Here is a 23,471-nt window from a genome sequence, read left to right on the forward strand (position 1 = left end):
GGTAATTCGGTGAAGAGTGGGAGAAGGTGCTTTTATCCCGACTGTTTTGTTCTCTCTCTTTCTTCGGGCCTAATTTTGGGAGCCGTTCGGAAGAGGAGGAGCAGTCTCTGTGAGTATAAAAACCTAACGGTAACTTCCTGTTTTCCAGTTTTCTTTTCCAAAAGTGACGTCAGAGGGAAGCTGTGATCTGATTGGTTGATAGCAAATCTGCCCCAAATTTAAAAAAAACCCAGCTAAACTCGTAAACTTCAATTAAACTAATTAATTAATTAGTGATGGCTGGTCAGGTGATGTGCTTGAGCTGCTTGATGTGGCAGCTGGCGGATCTCATTGCGAGCTGCAGCGACCACATCTGCAGTAAGCGTTGGCTGCTTGAAGAGCTCCGGCTCAGAGTTGATGAGCTGGAGTCTGAGCTTCAAACACTGAGGCACATCCGGGAGGGGGAGACTTACCTGGACACTGTGGTTCAGGAGGCAGTCACACCTGTCAGAGTAAGTAGTTTAAATCCTGCCAGTGGCCAGGGACAGCAGGGTGTGACTGCAAGTCAGGCAGGTAAAGGGAACCAGCAGTCAGGAACTCAGGAGCCTCAGCCCTTGACCCTGTCAAACAGGTATGAGGCACCTGCTCCCTGTGTGGATGGCGAACAGGGCTGCAGGAAGGATGAGTCAGCTGACCAAGGCACCATGGTTCAGTAGGCCATTCAAGGGGAGGGAGTAAATAGGCAAGTTGTAGTTGTAGAGGATTCTATTATCAGAGGGACAGATTTGTGAGCAGGATAAAGAGTCCCGCATGGTATGTTGCCTGCCCGGTAGGGTGCGGGACATCTCTGACTGGCTTGAAAGGATACTGGAGAGGGAGGGGGAGGATCCAGTTGTTGTGGTCCATGTCGGTACCAACAACATAGGCAAGTCTAGAAAAGAGGATCTGTTTAGAAATGATAAAGAGCTAGGATTCAAATTAAAAAACAGGTCCCAATTAGGCTCGGGCAGTAATCCGAACGGCTCCCAAAATTACTGCCCGAGCCACGTGCAAATTGGCATAGGGAGGCAAGAATAAGGGAAGTTAACACATGGCTGAAAGAGTGGTGTGGGAAAGAGGGTTCCTTTTCATGGGACACTGGCATCAGTTTTGGGACAGGGGGGACCTATACCGTTGGGATGGTCTCCACCTGAACCGAGCTGGGACCAGTGTTCTGGCGAAAAGAGTAAATAGGGTGGTCAATAGGACTTTAAACTAGAGATTGGGGGGGGAAGGGAAAGTCAGGGAACCAAGAGGTGAAGTAATCAGTGGGAAGCATAGCTGCTTAGGAATACACAAAAGCACGAAAAGTCAGAACTCAGGAGAGGTTACGATAGTCCCCATCCCACAAAATATGACACACTGTATGGAAAGGCTCAGTAAACCAAGGTCCACCACACTAAGAAAACAAAAAGGGACGGCCAATAGAGAATTAAAGGTGCTATATTTAAATGTGCGCAGTGTACGGAACAAGGTAGATGAGCTTGTGGCCCAGATTGTGACTGGCAGGCATCACAGAGACGTGGTTGCAGGGGGTTCAGGACTGGCATTTAAACATCCAGGGATTCACAACCTACCGAAAAGACAGAGAGGTGGGCAGAGGGGGCGGGGTTGCCTTGTTAATTAGGAATGAAATTAAATCAATAGCACTAAATGACACAGGGTCAGATGATGTGGAGTCTGTGTGGGTAGAGTTGAGGAACCACAAAGGCAAAAAAAACATAATGGGAGTTATGTACAGGCCTCCGAACAGTGGTCAGGACCAGGGGCACAAAATGCATCACAAAATAGAAAGTACATGTCAGAAAGGCAAAGTCACAGTGATCATGGGGACTTCAATATGCAGGTGGACTGGGTAAATAATGCTGCCAGTGGACCCAAGGAAAGGGAATTAATTGAATGTTTACAGGAGGGCTTTTTTGAACAGCTTGTGATGGAGCCCACGAGGGAACAGGCCATTCTGGACTTAGTGTTATGTAATGAGCCAGACTTGATTAAAGATCTTAAAGTAAGGGAACACTTAGGAGGCAGTGATCATAATATGGTAGAATTCAATCTCCAATTTGAAAGAAAGAAGGTAGAATCTGATGTAAAGGTGTTACTTAAATAAAGGTAACTACAGGGGCATGAGGGAGGAACTGACGAAAATCGACTGGGATCAGAGCCTAGTGGGAAAGACAGTAGAACAGCAATGGCAGGAGTTTCTGGGAGTAATTGAGGACACAGTAGAGGTTCATCCCAAAGAAAAGAAAGGTTATCAGAGGGGGGGATTAGGCAGCCATGGCTGACAAAGGAAGTTAGGGAATGCATCAAAGCAAAAGAGAAAGCCTATAATGTGGCAGAGTAGTGGGAAGTCAGAAGATTGGGAAGGCTACAAAAACAAACAGAGGATAACAAAGAGAGAAATAAGGAAAGAGAGGATCAATTGTGAAGGTAGGCGAGCCAGTAACATTAGGAATGATAGTAAAAGTTTCTTTAAATACATTAAAAACGGGAGGCAAAAGTAGACATTGGGCCGCTCCAAAATGACGCTGGTAATCTAGTGATGGGAGACAAGGAAACAGCTGAGGAACTAAATAAGTACTTTGCGATAGTCTTCACAGTAGAAGACATGAGTAATATCCCAACAATTCCGGAGAGTCAGGGGGCAGAGTTGAATATGGTAGCCATCACAAAGGAGAAAGTGCTAGAGAAACTAAGAGGTCTAAAAATTGATTAATCTCCGGGCCCAGATGGGCTACATCCTAGAGTTCTAAAGGAGATAGCTGAAGAGATAGTGGAGGCGTTAGTTATGATCTTTCAAGTCACTGGAATCTTGGAAAGTCCCAGAGGATTGGAAAATCGCTGTTGTAACCCCCCTGTTCAAGAAGGGAACAAGGAAAAAGATGGAAAATTATAGGCCAATTAGCCTAATCTCGGTTGTTGGCAAGATTCTAGAATCCATTGTTAAGGATGAGATTTCTAAATTCTTGGAAGTGCAGGGTCGGATTAGGACAAGTCAGCATGGATTTAGTAAGGGGAGGTCATGCCTGACAAACCTGTTAAGAGTTCTTTGAAGAGATAACAAATAGGTTAGACCATGGAGAGCCAATGGATGTTATCTATCTTGACTTCCAAAAGGCCTTTGATAAGGTGCCTCACGGGAGACTGCGGAGTAAAATAAGGGCCCATGGTATTCGAGGCAAGGTACTAACATGGATTGACGATTGGCTGTCAGGCAGAGAGTTGGGATAAAAGGTTCTTTTTCGGAATGGCAACCGGTGACGAGTGGTGTCCCGCAGGGTTCAGTGTTGGGGCCACAGCTGTTCTCTTTATATATTAACGATCTAGATGACGGGACTGGGGGCATTCTGGCTAAGTTTGCCGATGATACAAAGATAGGTGGAGGGGCAGGTAGTATGGAGGAGGTGGGGAGGCTGCAGAAAGATTTAGACAGTTTAGGAGAGTGGTCCAAGAAATGGCTGATGAAATACAACGTGGGCAAGTGCGAGGTCTTGCACTTTGGAAAAAAAGAATAGAGGCATGGACTATTTTCTAAACGGTGACAAAATGCTGAAGTGCAAAGGGACTTGGGAGTCCTAGCCCAGGATTCCCTAAAGGTAAACTTGCAGGTTGAGTCCATAATTAAGAAAGCAAATGCAATGTTGTCATTTATCTCAAGTGGCTTGGAATATAAAAGCAGGGATGTACTTCTGAAGCTTTATAAAGCATTAGTTAGGCCCCATTTAGAATACTGTGAGCAATTTTGGGCCCCACACTGCAGGAAGGACATACTGGCAGTGGAGTGGGTCCAGCGGAGATTCACACGGATGATCCCAGGAATGGTAGGCCTAACATACGATGAATGTCTGAGGATCCTGGGATTATATTCATTGGAGTTTAGGAGGTTGAGGGGAGATCTAATAGAAACTTACAAGATAATGAATGGCTTAGATAGGGTGGATGTAGGGAAGTTGTTTCCATTAGCAGGGGAGACTAGGACCCGGGGGCACAGCCTTAGAATAAAAGGGAGTCACTTTAGAACAGAGATGAGGAGAAATTTCTTCAGCCAGAGAGTGGTGGGTCTGTGGAATTCATTGCCACAGAGGGCAGTGGAGGCCAGGACATTGAGTGTCTTTAAGACAGAAGTTGATAAATTCTTGATTTCTCGAGGAATTAAGGGCTATGGAAAGCGGGTAAATGAGTTGAAATCAGCCATGATTGAATGGTGGAATGGACTCGATGGGCCGAATGGCCTTACTTCCACTCCCATGTCTTATGGTCCAAACCAAAAGATTGGTGGATTGGCCATGCTAAATTGCTCCTTAATTGGAAATAATTAAAATCTAAATTTATTTTTAAAAACTCTTCCACCATGAGCAAAATCACCTGTAATGCATTAAGCCGACTGGCTCTTTTTGTGAATAAAATGTTCAGGGCGGTTTCTTAAGCTGGGGTGGGATGTGGGGCAGCAGTTGCTTTATAGTTCCAGGGTCCCAGGTTCGATTCCCAGCTTGGGTCACTGTGTGGAGTCTGCAGTTCTCCCATGTCTGCGTGGGTTTCCTCCGGGTGCTCCAGTTTCCTCCCAGTCCAAAGATGTTAGAAGGTTAGGTGGATTAGCCATGATAAATTGTCCTAAATGTCCAATAAGGTTAGGTGGGATTACTGGGTGATGGGGTGGGGTGGAGGCATGGGCTTTAAGTTAAAAAATTCAGAGGTTAGAACTCGCTGCCTGAAAGGGTGGTAAGGACAGAAATCCTGGTCACACTTTGAACGCGTTTGGATGTGCCAGTGAGGGCCTACAGGGCTCCAGGCCAAGAGCTTGACTGGACGGCGTTTTGTTTCTGTCTTGGCAGACACAATGGTGCTCTGTAAACTCTTCCACCATAAGGGCAGCACAGCAGTCTCACGGCACCAAGGTCTCGGGTTCGATGCCAGCTCTGGGTCACTGTCCGTGTGGAGTTTGCATTCCACCCCCACAACATAAAGATGTGTAAGGTAAGTGGATTGAACATGCTAAATTGCCCCTTAATTGGAAAAAAATTAATTGGTTACTCTTAAATTTAACAAAAAAGTAGGGTGCTCTTTCCAAGGGCCGGTGCAGACTCGATGGGCCGAGTGACCAAATTCTGCACTGTAAATTCTACGATTTGGGCTGATAATGGCGGGTGGGGAAGAGTTGCCTGTCGCTCTCTTCCTCAGATAGTGTTGGGGAAGGGAGCTCCCAGGATCTCACCCCCACCAGACACCGCCCGGCCACAGTAGACTTAGACCACGGAGCTTGCGAGTTCCGCCGGTTGGCCTGGCACCTGGGGATAAAATGTGGACCCTTTGTCCACCCGGCGGGCAATAATGGCGACCGGCCCCCTTCTCCAGCCGCCCCGGCCAAACCGACGCCGGCAGCAGACGTCACAGCCGCAATCCCCGCCCATGGGCTCTTCGTCCATTGGCTCGCCCGCCCCTTTAAAGCCTTTAAACCCGGGCGGCGACGCTCCGTATTGGTCAGTTCGCCTGTCACTCACAGCCTGCTCTCCGCCCCTGCACGTTCCGCCCGCCCGAGGAGGACGGAGCGATGGGAACGTATCCTTCCGCCACACTAACCCAGCCAACCCCCCCCCCCCTTCTTGTAACCGACAAGGGGCCTTCAATACCCTGTTTTAACCCCGTCAAAACTCAGTAGTCATCGAGTGTGGACGGGCTGAGGAACAACGGGGGGCGGGAAAGAGGGAAGGAGTCGGGGATTACTTTGGCGGCGGAAGGTTGAGGCCGCGAGGTGGTGTCGGGGGAAGGTGGTGATGAGGCCGCCGTGCCCTGAATGGCGACGGAGGCCGGAGAGAAAGACAGAGGCGGAGAGAGAGAGGGCCAGTGAGAGATCCCCGTCATAACACGGCGCCCAAACACCGCGGCCACTGGCACGGCCGGCGACATGGAGAGGAGGCGAACCGACTCCATCCGAGTCTCGCAGCTGGAGCGGGGTGGGTATTACGGATTATTATTTTTAAAAAAAATTTGGGGGGGGGGGGAGAGATGTCCGAGATGTTTTAATTAACGTTAACTCGCTCTCTCAAATCTTTCCCTCCTCTCACCCGGCAGAGCTGTATTACCTGATCGCTCGCTTCCTCCTGTCTGGACCCTGTCAGAAGTCGGCACGGGTGAGTGGATCCTCCTTTTGCTGTGGACCTGTGTCCTCCCCAAAACCTCCCTCTCGCTGACTGTCTCTCCTTTTATTACAGGTCCTGATCCAGGAGCTGGAGGAATATCAGGTAAATGAAATAAAGCCCATGTCTATCTCTTGTCTCTCAACTCTCCTCCCACGCCACCCTTTGACCTCCCTCTCCCTCCCTCTCTCTCTGGTTAATTTTAACGTTAATGTCGAACCCGTGCACCGTGATTTATTTTATTTGTAATTCTTTTTCTCCATCCATTTCCCCCCCCCCCCCCCCAGTTGATCCCGAAGCGTCTGGACTGGGAAGGAAAGGAGCATCGCAGGAGCTTCCAGAGCCTGGTGAGAGTTTTAGGCCGAAAGGTGGAACTTTGTTTATTTATTTTTTGGGATTTCTCCTCCTCCCACCATCCTCGGTCAGATTGAATCTCCCGCAAAAAAAAAAGGAGAGCTTTCTCCTCTCTTTCCACTCTTCTCCCCCCTCCCCCAAAGGGAACTTCAAAAAAAAAATGAACATTTCATTGCCGAATTGAGTCGGCACGCTGCTGATCGATTTGAAAATTGTTGGCGTTTATACATTGAAAAAGAAAAAGTAAAATCAAACGTCTTCAATTGAGAACGAAACGCTTTTTTGGTGGAGAACTGGTTACTGTTTGGGGAGGGGGAGGGGACCTGGTGGTGGTGGTGGGTGAGGTGGAGGTGACGTAGGCATATTGGGAGCCCCTCCAATCAACAAGCCGCTCTCGTGTGTTGCCGGGGCCGGCTGGGGTGTGTCATCTCCCCCGATTGGCCGGTAGGCTCTGATACAGGAAGCTGATGTCGAGCACGTCTGCCAATTCATTAGCATTGCTTTATACTGACTGCCCATAATAGACAGCTGGAATATCTTACAGCCATGACTAGTCCATTGTCTGCCGTCTTTCCCCCTTTTTTTTTCCACCACCACTTACCCCCCCCCCCCCCCCCAATTCCAATTTGTTACTTTGCAAATTGTGTTGCGACACTTCAAAGATGTTCCTGTATATGTAATGAAATGTTTGATGATGTGTGCTTTTTGTCACACTGCTCATTGTTTCAGAAATAGTCCAGAATGACTATATATTTATATATAGATAGATATAATAGCTTGAAAATAGTATGAAAAAAATGTACAGAGATATTTGGAAGGAAAATAGAAATTATATCTCTTCATTCTTGACCTATCTCCTTCCAAATTTCAAAACATGCAATTATTTTAATTAAATTGACAGCATCCTTTTTCCTTTTGTTCCTATTTTGCATTGTGTTTTCAGTTTGGTGACTAAAATGAAATTATTCAGTGATTTTTTTTTTTGTTCATATAGATTTATGCTTTTTCAGGAATGTCCTTTATTGTATAGGAGGATTAATTATTTATTTCATTTATTATAATGGATTTCCTATACTAAAAAAACAAACGGTTTATATAAACCATGCAAATCCTTTGTTTACAAATTAACTGTACATTTGTGGTATATATACGGGCATTAAAAGCCTGTCTCAAAGTCAGAAAAGTATTTAAATATGCATATTTATCTTGTGGATGCTTGGAAATGCAGTTACTTAAGCATATTACCAACTTTGCCTGCCTAGCCACATATATAGTCATAAAGATTATTAAATTTTGCAAGGAAGCAGCTGGTTATGAATTTCTCTAAACCGCGCATCAATATCTATGGTTCACTGCATTTACAGTCAGCATTCTTTAATCCCCATTGACCATATTTTCTGCAGTTCCTGACACTGGTCCAACATTTTTCAGGGCATGAGTTATCATTAGGTCTGATCTAGGCAGTAACTCTTAATCAATTTGGATTTCTTGAACTGCAAATCCAAAGACTACTGGCCTAGTCCACCTGGATCCTGCATTTGCAGTTGGCTACAAGCTGGCCTTGTTAGGAAATGCCAGGTTATGGGTGACCAAGTAAAAGCCGTTGAGGATTTTGTTGTATGAGATAAGAAATGTCTTACAAATTCTTACATATGAGTTCTTCTGGCTGTAAGATGATTGAGTATTGTGCTTTACTCAAGTGAACATTTAGTTTGATAGTGACTAAAATATGTTTGCCTGCTTCAGGCCTTTTGAAATTCTCTATGCATGCACTTGCTGGCATTGCTTAGCAGTGATTTGGAGAGGTGAATTGTCATGGTGAATCCTTAAGTCAATTTGGGTGCAATGATGATTCATTCATTTTGAAAGTTGAGCTTGGATAGCAGAAGCACGGTTGGTTCATGAAGTTTCAATGGCGTACAATATTGCTTGGGTATTATGACATGTTACAACCACATCAGCAATTGAAGATTTATAATGCAATGGGAATCAAATTCCCTTTTGCCATGACTTAAAAAAATTAGATTATAACTTGTGATTTCCTGATGTAGCTATATTTCTTTTGCAAGGTTATACCGTGATTGAAATCACATCCCTGAAGAAAGATAATGTATTTGAGAACATTATGAAAGTATTATGTAATATGAAAGCTGGAATTTGTATTGAATATTATAAGAAACTTTAGCCTATATAAGAATTTACACTGAGCTTCAATGTTTGCATTCATAGTTACACCTAATCAGTCTATTGAATTGTGGGACCATTTGACTTGTGTTGCATGAACATTTGATGAAGGAAGGACTGAATAAGGATGTAATGCAATTGGACGGACTGAATAAGGATACCTGTCGGCTAATGGGTAAACTGCAACATCAGATTAAGCCAGCACCTTTGATACTCATACCAGTGTTTGAATAACCATTTAGTTGGGTAGTAGTAGATTGCATAGGACCGTAGCCTAAAACTAAGGTAAGGCATCAGTACACTCTTACAGATACGGATACGACAACCTGATCTCTGGAAACTATACTTTTACACGCAAATACAGCTAAGGTAGTTATGAAGACGTTGACGCAGTTCTTCACACGCTATGGCATATCCTTAGATGTACAATTTGACCATGGTTCTAACTTTATCTTAAAATTTTCCAGGACAAAATTCGTAGTTTAGGTATCAAGCAACTAAAGTTAACTGCCTATCACCCACAAACTTGGAGTGATTTCATTAGATTCTCAAATTGATGATTAGGGCTTATTGCCATGAATATCCAAAAGGTTGGGACAAGGGATTGGATTTTTTAACTATTTGCCCCAGTGATTTGCAGAACGAATGTACTAGGTTTAGCCATTTGAATTATTTTATGGCCATGGGGTTCAGGGTCCATTAAAATTGATGAAAGAAGTTTCTAAAACAAAAGGATGAACCCCCAATGTTGGGTTCTCTGTCCTTGTTTCTGGAAAGATTCTCTGGAGCTTGTCAGGTAGCCCGAGAGCATCTAAAGGTTTTGGGAGTAAGAATGAAAATGTGGGCAGACAAACTTGCCTGGTCCAGAACATTTCAAGCTGGAGATGAGGTACTGGTATTGTTGCTATTGCAGGGCGAACCTCTTAAAAGCAAAAATCAGATGCCCCTATAAGGTAGTTCGGAAGGTGAGTAAAGTGACACACCTAATGGATACTCCAGTCCATAGGATGACTGATTTTACCACATAAACATGTTGAACAAATATCATAGGGACAAGTTTGTCAGGTGGTAGAAGTAGTGGGAGACGGCGGAGATGGTAAGAGTGAGGTCGGGGAAGTGATACAGTTCACCGAGAGCACTTCCTGTTGTACGACTAGCAAATACGGTAATACTAGAACAGTTAGATGAGTTTGCCTGTTTAAAAGAAGAGCAACAAAAAGATCTTACAAGGATATGTAGGGACACATCGGGGTGCACTACACTAACTGATCATGGTGCAGACATCGGTGACTCCAACTCGATAATACAGCATCCATATCAACTGAACCCACAGAACTAGCTCAGCTAGAAGCGGAAATCGAATACACGTTGGAGAATAATTTAATTCAGCTGAGTAAGAGTAGCTGGAGTTTGCCGGTTGTGTTAGTACCTAAGCTGGATGGGATAACTTGGTTCTACCGGAAAGTCAATGCCATCACGAAATTGATTTGTATTCGGCCCCATGGTTGGAGAACTGTATCGATAATATAGGCAGTATCTCAATCCTGTCAAATCGACCTATTAAAAGGATATTGGCAAAATTGCCCCAGAGTAAGGGAGATATCTGCCTTTGTGACTCCCAGAGGTGTGTATCACTGTGAGGTAATGCTGGTCGGATTCAAAAACATACCAACTGCATTCCAGTGACTCGTGTACCAAGTAGAGTGCCTAACTGTATGGTCTATTTGCACAATGTAGTAGTTTACAGTATCACGTGGAAGGAGCATGTAGAACAATTGGAGGAGTTATTCAAACAACTGCAGATGGCTGATTCATCTATTTGGCCCAAAACGAGTTTGCCAAAGCTAACGTTACCTGCTTAGGATATGTTGTGGGACAGGATTGAGTAGTATCCAGAACAGCCAAAGTAAGGGCTTTACTAGATAACCCCGTTCCCAAAACCAAACTGGAGATTGAGGTTCCAGAGCATTTGCGGTTTCAATCGGAAATTTGTACCCAACTTCCAGTACCATAGCGATAATCTTGGACCAACATATTGCGAAAACGACAAAATTAGTATGGTCTGCGGAATGCCAAATTGCAGTTAAAAAAAATTAAGGGCCTTATTGGTAAGCAAATCAATGTTGGTTGCCCCAGATTGTTTCAAACCCTTCACAATGGCTATGGATGCCAGCGACCTGGGGGTAGGAGCTCTGCCAATACAGGACAACGAGGCAGGAATAGAGGCTGGGGGGATACGTTTCAAAAAACTAAGTCTGTGCCGAAGAAAGTACTCCACCATTAAGAGGGAAGCCTTAGCATTGCTACTAGCCCTTCAACATTTTGAATTATATGTCCGATATGACAATAAACAAAGCTTAGTCAATAAGGACCATAATCCACTAGCATTTATAGGAAAATTTTAAAACTCGGAACGCAAGGTTGTTCTGTTGGAGTTTATTGTTACAACATTTTGATACTAAAATTGCACATATTCCTGGCAAGGACAATATTATTGCGGATGCATTGTTACGTGTTTAAATGTTGAAAAGTGACATGGAAAACTTGGAGGAACTTGGGTATTGGCAAAGGAAGGATGAATGGATGTCTGTTCGAAAGGGGCGGGGGGCTGGAGAGCCCTTTTTTTTTTTTTTTGTTCCCATTTCTTTTGTGTTTTTGGTCTGTGGACTCTTAATTGAAATGAGCCTTTTAAGCAATGGACAAACTGAGGCAGCCTGCTCGTCAGGACCGTGTGTCCCAGGATTTGTTTTTTGGCGAGGAGGATAGGTTTGTCGGCAGTGAGGGAACCTTAAAAACCAAGGAAGTCTGTCCAATTGGCTGGTTGGCAACCTGTAAATTGGTCAGGGACAGTTATTTTGGCTGTCCGTGATTCGTTCCTGCGAGGGATGCTTTTGAGAGCTGGTCTGAAGTGATTAGACTGTGAATGAAGAAGGAACTCCTGCTCTCTTTCTGCTGAAGTAAAGGACTGCTTTATTGTTAAAACCAGTGATTGCCTGACAAATTTCTACTATATAGTTGAAATTATCTTGAATCTACAAAGAAAGTTGATAGCCTTGCTAAAGAAAGCCCTCTGAAGCTTAGAAGAAGCATCAAAGTGAAAACTTGCAGTCCTGAAAAACCCTGCCCGAAAACCATAATAGTAGCTGAGATCTTTTATCCCTTAATTTATCGTAATTTCCCCCCCCCCCCCCCCCCCCCCCCCCCCCATCATCCTTTCCCTCTTCTGTGGTGTGTGTGTGTGTATAGAGTGGGGTGAGTTATAAAGGGGGGGGGTGCTTAGGTAAGAGGTATTAGGTAGTCAGTTGCATATTTGCCAGTTTAATTAAATTACTTTTCAATAGTAAAAGGTTATTTGTGTTAAATTTACAAACCTGATGACTGCTGTTTATTGGGCTCAGCCAAGGTCCTTGGGTATTTTAAAAGAGCATCTAATTTCACTTGTGTTGCAACTCCGGGTCAAGTGAGGCTGGAATTGGCTGCGCACTAGCCCAGGGGGTCACTAAGAAGAACCTGTAAGTGGTTGAAATTGTACTTCCAGGAAGAAAAAAATAAATAATTTAGATTAGGTTTTTAAAAAACATCATTAGAAATCACTTGCCAAGGGTGAGTGGGCATGTGACAAAGTATTAATGGAGCACTTGGCACAAATGATAGGTACAAATCCTTTTTTGTACTGAATTTGTGGAAATTAACCAAGTTTTAAAAACATTGTGACGCACTAACTTGTGAATCCAAAGTAGCTCAAGTCTGCAATTAATTTGGTATTTTCCTTATTCTGTTACTATATGCAGTTTTAAAATTTCTGAGCGACTTCTAATCGTGTAACGTAAATTCTGGCAGGATATAAATGTTTACCGGCTCTTCATTTAAAGGTTGGTAAAGTTACATATAATTTTTGTTCATTATTCAGAGACGAGCAATCAGAATCTGAATTTTAAACTGAATGTTTTGAACAAAATTCTCAGCCGCTTGCCAGAAATCTCTAGTCGCTGTAGAAATGTACTCTTAAGTTTTTTTTTTTTTTTTTTTTTTTTTTTTTTTTTTTTTTTTTTGTTCAATACTTTTTTGTGGCCATAAGTATCAATTTTGAATAATGGGCTTGAAGTTTATGAATCCAACATTGACCTTGAAATCTGAATTTGTTTTTTCATACTTGTAGACCTCAATTTGACAACTAATTTAGTCATATGTGTCACCATGTTAGTCATAGCAAGTTTTCATTGAGCACTAAATGTGACTGATTACCATTATGTTAATTGGTCTAACAATTAAAAGCTTGTTTAAACAAAAATGCGACAAACTCAGCTTTAACTGTTGCTTTTTGTGGGCTGATCAAAAATCTTACACTGAAGAAATGATGTAGGTTGGTTTTTGCTTTTATAAAGTGTGGATTTTCAAAAGTGCTGAAATTTAGCATCAGTTTTGTTTTGGTGATAGAACTGTTTCAATTGAAAAATGGATTATCTGAAAAATTTGTTTTAAGGTATGTTTTATGTCTTGTGAAAAGCTGTTTGAGGCAGCATTGTAACTGCTCCTCTGTAAGAAATTATTTCATCTGACACCAGAGGCAGGATATGCATGATTGCTTTTACTAGTAATCTCAAAGCATCTAAACTTTGTACCATGTGAAGCATGACTCCAGCTTGGGGTGAAACTGCAGTGGTCATCTGCATGATAATGTGGGTTTTCCAGCTACTTGTAGTCGCACACCCCTCTTAGAAGTATTATGTTGAACAACAATGGAATTTGTATCAAGGTTGTTCCGAGGAGTTGAGTATAGGAATATAGTGCTTGTATGTAATGGCTACTCCCCTTGATTTCCATGAGTCCCTGTATCATTTGTTTTTAAATTGCTGACTATATTTATTTACAGCACTAATTCCCATCTGAATTAGGTTAATTTTCTATTGTGAGCTGGGCTAAGACCAATGCATTTTACTAAGAATATGTTTGTCCCAGCAGCTTGGAAAGGAATCAAACTTGGGCTTAAAAGTTACTACTGAATCACCAATCTCACCCATTCTCTTCTGGTTGATTAATAGTTGTAAGATATAAATTCCAGGAACAAGGGAGATTTGAATGATTCCATTAAGGTTCTGATTTTGTTTTGTAACATTGTGGAATTATGATGCCCCAGAGTTAATTATCCTTCAATAGGATCCTGGTCATGCAACACATGAAACTATACTTTGTGGCTTGGTCTCTTAATTTATAGTACAATCTGAATGAATGATACAATGAAATAATTTTGCATTGACATTGCAAAGGAAGTTGCACTTCTGGTCATTTTTTGTGGTTAAACTTATAGCATTTTGTTACAAGCAGTGAATAGAAGAAATGATATTTGGATTGAATTTGCCAAAACATTTAATCAGCAAATGGGATTTATCTGACGTTGTCGGGCATTTCCAGCAGATGTTTTATTCACTACGTGTGACTACGTAGGGCTTACAATTTTTACCACTACAACTTTGTTAATATACTACGGTATAATTCTGGTCTGTCTTTCTGACATCTGCATATTTACTCCAGACAGGAGGCACAGATTTAATGCCAACTTAGCTGCTGCAGTCGGTGGCCCATTTGTACTATGGGCAATTGGACTTTGAGATCTTGGGGTGAGAGAGACACTTGAGCAAGATTGAGATATAATCCTTGCAGTGTAGGAGACCATTTGGCCTATTGACTCTGCATCATCCCTCTGAAAGAGTACCCTAAGCAGTCTCCAGCCCTACCCTGCAACCCTGTAATGCCACTTAACCTGCACATCCCTGGACAGTAAAGGGCAATTTAGCATGGCCAATCCACCTAGCCTGCACATCTGTGAACTGGAGAACCAGGAGGAAACCTGCGCAGACAGTGCAAGAATGTGAAAACTCTACACAGTCACCCAAGACCATAATTGAATCCGGGTCCCTAGTACTGAGGCAGCAGTACGAACCACTGCCACCTTGTCGCCCTAATCTTATTGATAAATAGGCTTAACTAATTTACTTCAACTCTAATTTGAAAGATTGTGTTCCATCAAAATAATGCAAGATCCCTGTTCGGTAAGCTCTTTGAGTATAAATAATAAATAAATAATCTTTATTGTCACAAATAGGTTTACATTAACACTGCAATGAAGTTACGGTGAAAAGCCAGAGGGATAATTCCGAATTCTCAGGTGGTACAGGAATTGATCCCGCGCTGCTGTCCTTGTTCTCCATCACAAAATCAGCTGTCTAGCCCACTGAGCTAAAAACATATCTGGGAATTAATGCAAGCTTTCAATGTGTCTATGTTTAATTATTCTTAGGAAGTTGTGCAAAAATAAATAAAATTGTGTCACCTTTTTTGGGGTCAATTTCTTTAGTTGTAGTGATAAGAAATTTAAGTTTATTGAACTTAAGATTGAATTTTTTGCAGCTGTCTAAGATGTACTAAGTTATTTTGAATTTAGTTTTCTATACCTCTTAACGATTTGCAACATTGTGCAAATTATTAGATTGAAAGGGACTTGCTGAAAATGAGTGTGCCAACATAATACTTTTTAAATTTTTGTTTAGGTTGTAGCTAATAAACATGTGTGCTCAGACCACTTGCTGCAAATCTGTCAGCGAATTGGTCCCCTGTTGGATAAAGAGATACCACCCAGTGTCCCTGGAGTGCAGACGTTACTGGGAGTGGGGCGACAGTCATTATTGCGGACTACTAAAGGTATACCAAATGGAAGATGCATTTTTTAAAGCATGCTACTAATTTTGAAACTTCTATCGTGTGACAAAATAAATGAATTGCATGTTAAGTATGTTAGTTATTTTGTGGAAACAAATGTAGTATTTATCGTTTTTTAAAAAAAAACAAACGCCATATACATTTATTGAAAGGATGCCTTTAATGAGAACCTATAATCGGTGAACAGATCTCCTTTTAATCCAACACACATACATTTCATGATCTTAATTATAAAAATGGAAAATTATTTTGCACCATTAGGCAACTTGGCTGAAGCTCCAAGTATTGTTAAGAATTATAGTTCAGTCACTTTTCAAATATTTAGTACACCGATTTTAATTCCATTCACATTCTTTAGTAGTAACCTTTTCTTACAGATTGCAAACATGTAGCCTGGAAAGGTTCAGCCTTTGCTGCCCTCCATCGAGGCAGGCCACCAGAACCACCTGTAAACTATGGAAAATCTCCAAGTATTGGTAAGTCAGAATTAAAGCTATAGAAGTACCTCACCAACTTCTGATAGCCTTGTTGTTTTTGCATGGAAAATTATGATGGTTATTTGGGAAATGATAGTGGAAAGAAAAATAAAACTATTGATGGAATGGGGGCTTCAGTATAATACATCCTGCTGGTACAATATGATAAGTATTATTCCGTTGCTAAAACTTAAGTATGTAAATTAAAGTATCTCTTTACAATCCCAAGTTGTAATTCCGGCGGCTTTCTGTGCGAGTTGGGAATTAATTGTTCTTGGACAGGTCTTCTGGTCAGACTAAAATTTTTTAAGCTGCTGCTGAAGAGTTACGAGTAGAATCATAAATGAAATTACATATTGAACATATAAAATGTATGAAATTAATGAAAATTACAAACTGGATATTTAAAGGTTAAAATAAAATGACTTGGCCCATTTTCTGTTGTCTTTCGATTTGGTCCACAAAAGTAAATTAAATATTTACTTAGTGGTTGGGAAGGGAAATAAAGCAATTAAACTTGGTATTTTACTCTTTGATTAAATTGCTGACTAACAGGTTGTAGTTCAGATAAAAGCTGGTCGAAGACTTATTTTCGTGTTCTGGTTTAAGGGGTTGCAATAAATCATTCTTGAGCTTGATTCAATAATCAAAGGCGTAAAGTAACTTTAGTTTAATTTTATGATATAGAATTGGCTATTGCAGGTTCATAATACAATAAAGGGGTGCACTTAATTTCAGGACCAGAGCACATTTAGAAATCACTTTTTAAAAATTCAGCAAATATGTTTTGCCCTCTCTTACAAAAGCATATATTGCTATGGTTCTTTTCAATTTGAGAAGATTGATATCATGTGAAACCCCATATATAGATATTCAACATTTCTCATTATTTGCTATTTCAGTGAACATCACCAATTCTAAACAGCTGACTGGGTGTGGACGGCGCAACTATGTTTTCCCTGTTGTTGTGTATCAGCATGTGAAAATGTACAAGAGGATACTTGGGCACCTTTCCTCTGTGTATTGTGTAGCTTTTGACCGCACAGGAAGGAGAATTTTCACGGTGAGAAAACTGCTGAGCATTCTGTAGAAGCAATAAATGAAGAGCATGGTATCTGTTATTGTAGGGAGTCCAATGCTAATCCTGTTGCTCAGCGACATGGTGCACTGCTGCAACAGATTGTCTAATTTAAAAAAACATTTAAATTGCAGAAGTATTATGTGTTAATACTCTCTCCCATCAAATTCTCCAAAATTTCAGCGTCCGCTCCCTCGATGCCTTCAGGCATCCCTACAATTCTTCTGCCTCCGGGAGCAGTTCTCAAGGTCCCCCACCTTCTCCTGCAGCCACCTCTGGTTATCTCTCATTGCTCCCACCTCGGCCGCCAGCGAAGCCAACTGCTCTTCCTGCTCCCCCACCGCCTCCTCCACTTTCCGGATGGCCTGACCCTGGGACTCCAGCCTCTGCTACTCTCGATCAATCCCAGACTTCAACAGGTCTACCGTCTTGGCAAGGTCCTCACAGGCCTCTCTGTTGGCTGAACTTCTTATTTAAGAAGTCCACCAGTTGGCCCATCGACCATTGGGTCATTAGCACCGGCCCTACGCCCTCCACCATCTTAAGCTGTGGCGTTCAAAGATTCTCCTGTTCCAGCTGCTCCATTCTTCTTAACCCTCTTCTGGTCCTTGGATCAATCCACCAGTCCTACCAGTGGAATTCGATTCTCCTCTGACCCCTCCTACACCTTTTTAGCCACTCATCCACTCGCCAAATGGGGAAAATGACCGGAAGGAAAACGGCCTCGAGTGGGAGCTGCCAAATGTGTGACCGTTCACACCATAGCTTCCACTGGAAGTCGTGTTGCACATGCATGATCACTTTTGAAACTTCTTGACTTAAATCTATAGTTAAAATAACAATATGGTATTTTCCTATCATACAAAGTGGTTGAAAGGAATTACATAGATATAGTGGGATGAAGTAATGTGGGAGGAGGCTTGTGTGGAACATAAGCACGGGCACATTGGCATTCTGGACTGAGTGGCCACTATTGTAAATGTCTTATATAATATGCAATAGACCTACTAATGAACAAAGCAAAAACAGCAAATGCCTACTAGTTTTGTTTGACTGTTTCACAAAGGAAGGTGTTGGGAATTTACAAGCGGTTGGCAGTGGATACACAAACTTTTAGCAACAGCAATTAACTTCCAGTTGACTTCAGGCTGTATTAATTTTTGTCTATTGTACATGAACATGATGTTATCTATGTTTAAAGAAGTTTGAAGTTCTGTACATTTGTGCTGCAGTGACTATAGATTACAAGACCATTTTTTGAAGTTTGTTCAAATAATTGGATATTCATGTAATGTGATTTAAACTTAAACAATATGCAACTTCTATTCCAGTGCTTTTACATCTACTGTACTATTTCTAGGGTTCAGATGATTGCTTGGTGAAGATTTGGGCCACGGATGATGGACGACTCCTATCTACTCTGCGTGGGCATTCAGCTGAGATTTCTGATATGGCTGTTAGTTATGAGAACACATTGATTGCTGCGGGCAGTTGTGATAAAGTGATTCGTGTTTGGTGCTTACGAACATGTGCTCCTGTTGCTGTGTTACAAGGGCATACTGGATCTATAACCTCTTTATTGGTAATGCAACTGCATTCTTGTCCATATGTATTTGTGTTTTCTGAATTGCCTACTTTTGGACACAGCACCATATAGGGGCTGGTTTAGCACACTGGGCTAAATCGCTGGCTTTTAAAGCAGACCAAGGCAGGCTAACAGCACGGTTCGATTCCCGTACCAGCCTCCCCGAACAGGCGCCGGAATGTGGCGACTAGGGGCTTTTCACAGTAACTTCATTGAAGCCTACTCGTGACAATAAGCGATTTTCATGTACTTTTCAATCTATACAATTAAAAGTGAAATGAGCTCTAAATAGCCGTGTTGCACTACTTCAATAGCATGCCGTCACATCGTAGAATCATTGACACAGCACAGCAGGAGGCCATTCAGCTAAATCCATGTGTTGGCTTTTTTTGAAAGAGCCAGCCAACCTGTCCCACTTCCTACTCGTTTTCCATAGAGCAGTATTTTTTTCCCCTTTTCAAGTATTTATTCGATTCCCTTTGCAAATTATTCAATCTGTTCCATAATCTTTTTGGCACAATATTTCAGATTATCATAACTCATTCTTTGACAATTTGCTGTGATTTTTCTTTCCACATGTCAGATGAAGAAAGTATGGATGTGTGTAGTGAAACATTTGGGCAAGGAGGATGAGAGGCTTTGTTTCTCTTGGCCCTCTCTTTTTTTTTTCTTTTTTGCCAATCAACTTAAATCCCTTGTTGCCACCATTTCTGTCATTAGAATCAGTTCATCTTTATTTACTCTATCAAACCATTCAAAATTGTGAACAGTGCTGTCAAATCTTCTTTGATCTTTTTTGCTCTAAGAACAGGAAACCCAGTTTCTCCGCATAACTAAGTGTTTCACGCCTTGATATCCTTCCTAAAAGTGTCGTGGCCATAAATGATCACAGTTCTCCAGATGAAGTCTAATCAGCCATTTATAAAAGCTCAGCATAACTCCCTTGAAATGAAAATCGCTTATTGTCACGAGTAGGCTTCAAAGAAGTTACTGTGAAAAGCCCCTGGTCGCCACATTCTGGCGCCTGTTCGGGGAGGCTGGTACGGAAATTGAACCGTGCTGCTGGCCTGCCTTGGTCTGCTTTAAAAGCCAGCGATTTAGCCCAGTGAGCTAATGCCCTTGTACTATTCCTTTATTTATAAAACCAAGGATCCTGTACCCCTTTCAGAACAGCCTTTTCAACTTGTCCTGCATCTTGAATGATTTTTGTATGTACACTGCCATCTCCAATATCTGCTTTAAAATTGTACCATTTTGTTCATCAAAATGCATCACTTAATCACATCCCTGCTTGAAATATCATCTGCCATGTGTCTACCCATTATGCCAGTCTGTTTATCCTCCTGAAAACTTTTACTATCCTCTTCACTGTTCCTTACATTTCCAAAATTCATGTCAGTTGTAAATCTAGGCTGTATATCCATTGTTAAAAATGTTAAAAAGAGCAATGGATCAAACCCTGACCCTTGGGGAATACCACTGTACACTTTTCTCCAGCTTGAAAATAGCTGTTCACACTACTGCGCTTTCTGTCCGTTTAAAACAATTTTATATCCATTGCCCATTTAATCCTTTACGCTTCAAATTTGCTAACAAATCTATAATATGGCACTTTACCATATTAATTCTGAAGTCAGTGCACACAACTGCACTACCTTCATAAACTCTTTGAATAGAACTAATTGCCATTTGGCTTTAATTTATTAAACCTGTTCTTCCAAATGGCAATTAGTTCTATTCAAAGTTAATGCCTCTAAATATTCCCTCATCTGTTACATTATACAGATGGCCTGCAGTTGCCAGGTTTATCTCCCTCCCCTTCAGAGATGTAACATTTGCAATCCTTCAATCTTCCTCTACCAACCTTGTACTTAAGAGATTCAGAGTTTGTGACCAGACACTTGCAATTTCCATCCTGGCTTTCCGTAGCAATCCAGGATGCAGTTCATCTGGACTGGGTGGGGTCTCTCCTTTGAGCACTACCAATCTTTAATTACCTCCTTATCTATTTTCCTACAGCAGCATCCTCTTCAGTGAGACAGATGCAGAGAACTCAGTTGGGGCTCCGGTTTTGCTCAGTTGGCTAGACAGCTGGTTCATGATGCAGAGCGAAGCCTGCAGCGTGGGTTCAATTCCCGTATCGGTTGAGGTTATTCACGAAGGCCCGCCTTCTCAACCTTGCCCCTCACCTGAGATGTGGTTAAATCACTACCAGTCAGCCCTCCCCTGGGAAAGCAGCATCTGGAACTATGGCGATTATACATTACGCTTACTTACTATTTCAGCTATGCCTCCTGCCTCCATAAGATTTATATCGGTCCCTAGTTTGCCTTCACGCTTCCTTTGGCTACCTTTTATGTGTTTGTAAAATATGTTTTGATTCCTTTTATGTGAGGTGTTAATATTCTTCCTGCTCTTAATTTATTTTTTAGTTGTCCCTGCCAGTGCTGCCCTATCCCCGACCACCCGGTGGTTTCACTGGCTCCCAAGCGCCCTGGTGTTGTCATCACGTCTGGTCTCCGTTCATGGAGACCAGTAGCGATTTCCACCGACCACCCGCTGCGGTGGCGGGGCAGTGTATTGTGGGAGCCGGGAGACTCCCGCTATAACCCCAAAATCCAAATTTCAATGAGTTTAAATACTTATTTAAATATGCAAATCTGGTTCATGCCCGGCGAGGGCAACTACCTGATATTGCAATCATTGTTCCAGAATGCTCTCCTGCTGAAACTTACTTTACTTGTCTCATTTAATTCCCTTATTTGATAATTCTTCATACCAGCAAACTATTTTAATCTAATTTAATTGAAAATCTCTTGTAAAATTCAGAGCCTCATTAGGTTTAAATGTGATCTATTTCATTTTCACTTCATTTTTTACAGCAGTCTTGATGTGTGGTTTGCAAAACTTCAAAAGCAGCCATCAGTAAAGGATGCATAGTGACATATTCTTATGTTTGCTTGTTAAAATGGACTTATTACAAACTGGGGTGGGGGTGAAAATGAGCAGGCAGAATTTTAGACTAAATTTCTTGTCTTAGTAATGTTGTTATTAGCGAAGTTTGAGTTTGCCACATGCCTCTTGCCCATTATTCTTGCCTTGCCTGAGTAAAACATCACTGGTGAGTTAGATCTATTCCCTCCGAACACTAGTCTTTGGAAAGCCTGGGAGCTGAGGTTCATTTCAGTGCCTCTGCCACTATCTCTTGTTGGCAACAAATCCCGGAACGAGGATAAAACTGACAACTTTGCTAGCCTGTATAGATCTATTACCGGATGAACTTGCTGAACCATCAGGGACTGTGCTGGCATTTTCCATAATGGTATTGATTGACTGACTAAAGTAATGTGGCAGTGTGTATACCTAACCTATTTGGGTAATGAATATGAAAATGTTTGCTGCAGTAGATCCATGCCTAACTAAGGAGTTGGTGTTTGCAGAGGTGTGAAGGGGGATTGGAAGTAATTTCTCTCAACTTTGTAAATCAAATTTGCAGATTTTGTTTAAATTAAAAATTCTTGTATCTTGTTTGGATATTCAAATGCCCTGTGTAAGATTCCATTTTCTGTTCTCTAGTTTAGCCCAGGGACCAGAGGAAGGACACGGTACTTGACGTCCACAGGGGCTGATGGAACCATCTGCTTTTGGCAATGGAATACAGAGACCATCAAATTTAAGTAGGTTTCTTGCAAAGTATATCTGTTGCTGCTTTTGTCGTTATGAATCTGCTGGTGCTCATTTGCAACTTCTGTTATTCCTTGATACATTTATATAAAATACTGTTTTTATTCTAGTTCATGTTTTTATCACTGCTGCACATTTTTGAATATAACTTGGTCTGTTGAGTTAAGGTAACAATGTCTTTTGGTAATCATCTAATGCCTCGATTGAACCAGCCTCCACCATACTTCTGGGCAATACATTCCAGACCCGAGCCACGCGTTGTGTTAAAATGTTAGCTCGCATCACATTTGCTTTTGTTGCAAATCACTTTGTCTGCTCTTTCATTCTTGATTCTTTTATGAGTGGGAACAGTTTCTCCCTATTTACTCTGTCCCCTTATCATTTTGAACACCTCTATCAAATCTCTACTTAGCCTTCTGTCCAAGGAGAACAGTCCTGACCTCTCCAATCTATCCTCACATCTGAAGTTTCTCATCCTTGGAACCATTCTTGTAAGCCTCTTCTACACGCTTTCCAATGCGTTCACATGGCACCCAGAACTGTACATCATATTCCAGTGTAAAAACCTTCTTGTACTCTGTCACTATTAATAAAGCCCAGGATACTGTATGCTTTAGTAACTGCTCTCTCCACCTGTCCTGGCACGTTCAATAATCGAAGCACACTATAGCCCCGGTCCCTCTGCTCTTGCACCCTCTTAAGAATTTTACCCCTTATTTTACTACTTTCTACCAAAAGATACCACCTCACATTTGTCTGCATTGAATTTATCTGCCCATTCCACCAACTTACCTATGTCATTTTCAAGTTCTACACTGTCCTCTTCACAAATATATATAACTGAAAAATATCCATTACCAATACTTCTGCTTCCAGTTATTCAGCCAATTTTGTATCCATATTGCTACTGTCCCTTCTGTTGTGTGGCATTATTATCGAATGCCTTCTGAAAGTCCAACACACTACATCAACAGGATTACCCTCATTAGACATTTCTGTTACATCTTCAAAAAAACTCCACTATTTCCCCTGAATCAACCCACATTTGATTGCTAATTTTATCCAAAATAGTAGTTTCTAGAAGCTTGCCCAACACTGATAAACTGACTGGCCTGGAATTGCTGGGGCTAATTTATAAATTATTTATACATGTGCGTTGGCTTCTCATTTATATGGCACATCATAAGGGGAGATTAAAAATGAGCTGTTGCCAATTTCATCCTCTCTTTCAATGATGG

At 41.8% G+C, this 23,471-nt stretch overlaps 1 protein-coding gene across 2 annotated transcripts in view; it reads left to right on the top strand.

Annotated features, from left to right (window-relative positions):
* The first annotated feature begins 5,653 nt into the window (after positions 1 to 5,653).
* The window catches only part of brwd3 (bromodomain and WD repeat domain containing 3), a 137,223-nt gene continuing 119,405 nt past the window's right edge, over positions 5,654 to 23,471 (top strand). The window contains exons 1-9 of one of the 2 annotated variants that reach the window (XM_072505140.1): positions 5,654 to 5,972; positions 6,091 to 6,149; positions 6,231 to 6,260; positions 6,443 to 6,502; positions 15,242 to 15,392; positions 15,788 to 15,886; positions 16,789 to 16,949; positions 18,325 to 18,546; positions 22,126 to 22,226. In XM_072505140.1, coding sequence (XP_072361241.1) covers positions 5,924 to 5,972; positions 6,091 to 6,149; positions 6,231 to 6,260; positions 6,443 to 6,502; positions 15,242 to 15,392; positions 15,788 to 15,886; positions 16,789 to 16,949; positions 18,325 to 18,546; positions 22,126 to 22,226 — 932 coding nt within the window. In that variant the 5' untranslated portion in view covers positions 5,654 to 5,923. The remainder of the gene's footprint in view (positions 5,973 to 6,090; positions 6,150 to 6,230; positions 6,261 to 6,442; positions 6,503 to 15,241; positions 15,393 to 15,787; positions 15,887 to 16,788; positions 16,950 to 18,324; positions 18,547 to 22,125; positions 22,227 to 23,471) is intronic. The other variant, XM_072505139.1, reaches the window with a different exon arrangement.

This window comes from Scyliorhinus torazame, chromosome 5, assembly GCF_047496885.1.
Source record: "Scyliorhinus torazame isolate Kashiwa2021f chromosome 5, sScyTor2.1, whole genome shotgun sequence".
Classification (NCBI taxonomy): Eukaryota; Metazoa; Chordata; class Chondrichthyes; order Carcharhiniformes; family Scyliorhinidae; genus Scyliorhinus; species Scyliorhinus torazame.